The sequence below is a fragment of the Myotis davidii genome, unplaced genomic scaffold (genome assembly GCF_000327345.1).
Source record: "Myotis davidii unplaced genomic scaffold, ASM32734v1 scaffold4101, whole genome shotgun sequence".
NCBI lineage: Eukaryota > Metazoa > Chordata > Mammalia > Chiroptera > Vespertilionidae > Myotis > Myotis davidii.
The window spans coordinates 6226-11545 of NW_006291238.1; the positions used below are offsets into that span (position 1 = coordinate 6226).

General features: G+C 39.3%; 1 protein-coding gene across 1 annotated transcript in view; it reads right to left on the bottom strand.

Moving 5' to 3' along the window:
- Positions 1 to 3378: 3378 nt before the first annotated feature.
- CYLC1 (cylicin, basic protein of sperm head cytoskeleton 1) overlaps positions 3379 to 5320 on the bottom strand; it is a 6612-nt gene continuing 4670 nt past the window's right edge. The window contains exon 2 of the mRNA XM_006764404.1: positions 3379 to 3411. Within this exon, the coding sequence (XP_006764467.1) occupies positions 3379 to 3411 (33 nt within the window). The remainder of the gene's footprint in view (positions 3412 to 5320) is intronic.

Below are 5320 nucleotides of genomic sequence, written 5' to 3' on the forward strand. Positions count from 1 at the left end.
GCAAATAGACTAGACCTAATGGAACAACCGAACTGGTAGCTATTAAGTGTGCTGACCACCAGGGGGCATATGCAGAACATGGCAGCTGTTGGCTGTGGCAGGATGGTGGGGCAAGTGAGCAGGGGCGCCAGACCAAGGCGGGGCACCTGTCGCTGTCATCAGGGCAAGCCTCTGGTGGTTACTGAAAATTATTTGCTCCCACATGCCATGGTCCTGCCTGGCTCTCTCACCTGCTGCTGGCACTGGCCCCAAGCACTCAGCACCATCAATGGGTGTGAGTGTGGTCAGCGCCAACAGCACATGGGAGCAACGGTGATGGGAGCAGGGCTGCTGACAGACAGGGGACCAGAGGCTGTGGCGGGAGGGATTGGGCAGGGGCGTGGAGGATGGGCTGAGACCTGCCCCTGTTCCTACTGCAGCCTTTCAGCCCACAGTTTCTTTCAAGGTGCACAATTCATGCACTGGGCCTCTAGTCCTATATAATAAAAGCCTAATATGCTAAGTGTCCAGTTGTCTGGTTATCCGTTCAACCAATCAAAGTGTAATATGCCAATGATATGCTAAGGCCACTCAACCGCTTACTATGATATGCATTGACCACCAGGGGGCAGATGCTTCGACCAGTAGGTTAGCTTGCTGCTGCGGTCTGACCAATCGGGATTGAGATGGGCCAGACACACCCTGGAGCCCTCCTGCAGTCCTTCCCGTGCTGACCAGCCTCCCACATCCCTCTCTGGCCCCAATTGTGCAATCTGGGACCCCTCAGGGGATGTCAGAGAACCAGTTTTGGCCTGATCCCACAGGCCAGGCTGAGGGACACCACTGGTGCACAAATTCGTGCACCGGGCTTCTAGTTTATACAGTATATAAAAGTCTAAGCAACTGTTACAACCAAATGACTGGAATGACAGAAACGACTGATCACTATGATGCACACTGACCATAAGGAGGCAGACGCTCAACTCAGGAGCTGCCCCCTGGTGGTCAGTGCACTCCCACAGCAAACCACCAGCCGGCCAACCCCCTTTGGTCCCTACCCCCTGGCCGGCCAAACTCTCGCAGTTCCTCCCCCTGGCTGGCAGGCTCTGATAACCCAATTGGGGCTGGACCCTGAGCTGGGATGGAGTACTGGGGGTGGGTGATGGCAGACACAGCCCCTTTCCCAGGGTGGCCGAGGGTCAGCTCCCTCCTCAAGGTTGGTGACCAACCTCCCATGCCGTATCTATCCCCCTGGACATCAGGCCCCTATTGATGCCCACCCATTGTGGTGGTGGCATGGCGGTGAGAGGAGTAGGGTGGGAGGCAGAGTAACATGATGGTGGCATCAGCATCTGACGTCCATTCCTTCCTTGCCCAGACCATCGCCTCTTCTCTTGACCCCACCAGGGCCTTCGGGCCCCAGGCTGGGATGGGGAACCAGGGATGGGTGGTGGCAGACATGACCCCTTTCCCAGGGGGTCCAGGGCCAGCTCCCTCCTGGGGCCAGCGGCCAACCTCCCGTGATCCCTCCAGAATATATATGTCCTTCACCACCTTTTTTTTTTAGTTAAATTTATAATGGAGATCTTTTCACCTCACCGCATAGAGAGCTTCCTTATTGTTTTTCACATTTACATGGCATTCCATTGTGGAAAATTACTATTATGTTTTCAATCAGTCACTTATTGACAGACAATTGGATTATTTTGAAACCTTTTCTACTTATAATGTTACAATGAAAAACATTTTATTTGTAAATTAGGACATGTGTATGTGATCAAATGGGCTAGAAAAATGACACCTCTTTAAAATTGTTTCAGAAATGTAGTCATTTCTGAGAGTAATTAGAAGTGAAGATTATACCCGAAAGGCAGAAAACAGACTTGGTGAACTGAGAGGTTTTCATATTTATATCTAGCTTTGTCTCTGTATATATTATTGCTATAGATTAAATATTTATGGCCCCAAATTCATATGTTAAAATCCTAATGCCCAATATGTTGGTATTAGGTAGGGCGTTTGGCAGATGCTTTGAGAGGGTTCAGCCCTCATGAATTAGATTAGTGTTTCTATAAAAGAATATCCACTGAGCTCACTAGTACTTTTCTACCATGTGAGGAAACAGTGAGAAGGGCTGTGTATGAACCATGAGGTGGGCTCTCATGAGGCATTAAACCTTCTGGCCCCTTGATCTTAGAATCCCCAGGCTCCAGAATTGTGTGAAATAAATTTTTATTTTTAAAAGCTATCCATTTTATAGTACTTAGACAATAATCTATGATTTTTCTTTCTTTCTATCATCTATCTATCTATCTATCTATCTATCTATCTATCTATCTATCTATCAATCATCTATCTATCTATTTACTTATCGTCTATCCATCTCCTATATGTCATCTATCTATCATCATCACCTGTTATTTATCTTTCCTTCCAAAGTGTTTTCCTGATCTCAGGAAAGAATATGTCAAGCATAACCACGGGAATATGTAAAATAATTGACAAATGTCTGTTATTATTTTAGGGACACTTTCAGGTTATTATTAAAGAAAGTAATAAACTAAAGGGAAATAGTCTAAATGTAAATTATTGCATTGAAAACTCTGTATGTGCATATGGGAAGTGAGAATTGCTATATACATAAAACTTTATTTCTTTTTTAAATATATTTTTATTGATTTCAGTGAGGAAGAGAGAGGGAGAGATAGAAATATCAATGATTAGCGAGAATCATTGATCATCTGCCTCCTGCACGCCCTCTACTGGGGAGGGCAAAAAACTCTATTTCTTTTAAGGGTATGAAAAATATGCTTACTTCCTTCCATTCTATTTACTCTTTTTCAATTGTTGTTAATCCTCACCCAAGGATATATATTTTCCATTGAATTTTAGACAGAATGGAAGGGAAGGAGGGAGAGAGGAAGAGGAGAAGGAGAGAGAAACATCAATATGAGACACATTGATAGGTTGCTTCCCACAGTTACCACGACCAGGGCTGGGATCAAACCTGCAACCCTTCCGTGCATAAGAGGATGCTCTAACCACTTAGCAAAACTGTCTAGGGTTCTATTTACTCTTTTTAATAATAAATAGAAGAGAAATTTAACACAATATAAAAGGAAAATCACCAAGTTTTAACCTAAACTGAGAAACTGCTTCCAACTGGAGTTTCAGAGCATGGGGTAAAATACTGCAGTACTTTAGTTCAGATATTTAATGAATAAAGTACACACCTCTACAAAGACTTCTATAAATTACACGCAAAAAATCAGATCCTGATACTCACAGAAGACTTGTTTTTATTTATTACAGGCCCACAGAAGTATAAATGCCCATTTGAGAGTAGCTGGGGTTTACTGTGGTAAGGTCATTCTGTGAAACCAAGCGCTCAGTTGTTTTTTAAAGCAGCTTATGAATCCACTTTGCTTCAGGCTAAGAAATAAAGTAAAAGAAAAAAAAGAAATGGAAAAGATAAAATGTTATTTACCTATTCATTATAGAGTGTTTCTGGTATGTTAAGCACTACATTAAAAAACAGAGTGCCATAGGTGGAAGAGAACTTGGATATAAATTTTAGTTATTCCTAATTAAAAATACAGGTCCATGGACTCCACCCCAGACCTAACAAGGTAAATTCTGAGATGGAGTTAGCAATGTGCATTTTCAACAACTTTCCTGGGTGAATCTAAAATCCACTGAAAGCAGAGAAGTACTGAATTCTAGTCCCAACACCAGCATTTGTGTAAGAATCCAGGCCCTAGCAATATTACATTATAAATCTGAGGTCTCATAATTATTTTAATATATTAAAACTTTTGAAATCGATAGTGAACAAAACACAAAAAATACATTAAAAATAGCTGATAGTCACTCTAAATTACACCACACTAGTACAAGTAAGTCTAAATTTGCATGTTTTTGTCTATTTTCTCCACAAATAGGCAGATCTTTGTTTAGTTGCAACATCATAGTATGAAGTTTCCCCTCAAATTATCAAGGATTCATAATTATTGTTTCAATGAATACATACTAGTCTGTTTTATGTTTTACTAAACCATTCTCTTAATTTTATACATTTAGCTTAAATTCAAAGATTTTTCTTATCATTTTTATGCCTAGAGTTTGTTTTTACTTCTGCTGATTTTTTCATTATAGTACATTTCTAGTAATGAGATTACTGAGTCAAATAGTACTGATCAAATTAGGACCCTTCTTACACAGTCCATATAGGCCCAGAGGAAAGTTAAGCCAATTTATGTCATTCCTCTTCCACAGTCAGCAGTGAATAAAGGTACCACTGACCCCGAAGTCTCAACAACTCTACATAAAATCTATCTATCCATCTTTATACAATATATCTTATATACTTAATACATATAAAAATTATATACACAATTTTTATATACATATTTACTGCATTATTAGATGAAAAATGATCTCATAGGTTTTATTTGATTACTGATACTACATAGTAAATATTTTTCATTATTTTGTTTTTATATTTATCTCACCCTGCATAAATTCCCTATTCCTATTTCTTTATCATTTATTATAAGGATCTTGATTTTATTCTAATATATGTGTTTTATCACTTACATTCTTGGTTCACAGTTCAATGTTCTTTCCGATATCATGACACTTAACAAATATTTGGATATATGGAACAAACTGACAGCTATCATAGAGAACTGATTATTACAGACCATTAAAAGAGCACTTTTAAAGAAACAAGACTATTGTATATATGAACCATTCTTTTTAACAAACCTAAAGGTAACCACACACATAAAAACACCCTGAGACACATAACTGAAAAAAAGAGGAAACAGAGGAAAATGATAGAATATCAACAAACAAAAACAACAGAGAAACACAAAGGAAAAGAACCAATGGAGGCACAGAACTAGCAGAAGTAAAAAAGATAAATGACTATTGGAAATCCTCATACACTGAATAATAACCTTAAATATAGATGGGCTGAATTCACCAATGAAGAGGCACAGAGTATCAGATTGGATAAAAAACAAAACCCAGCCATATGTTGTCTTTAGGAGAAATATCTAAGCTGCAAATGAAAAGATAGACTCAAAATAAAAAGGTAGAAAATGATTCTCCAAGTAAATAGCATCCACAGAAATGCAGGTGTAGCCATACTTATATCTGACAAAATAATTTTAAGAGAACAAAAGACTAGCAAATCATACACAACAATACATTAAAAAATATATCACAATCAAGTGGATTTATTCCACGGGCACAGGGATGGTTCAATATACCCAAATCAATCAATGTGATATATCACACTAACAAAACAAAGGGTAAAATAATCTTATCAACAGAT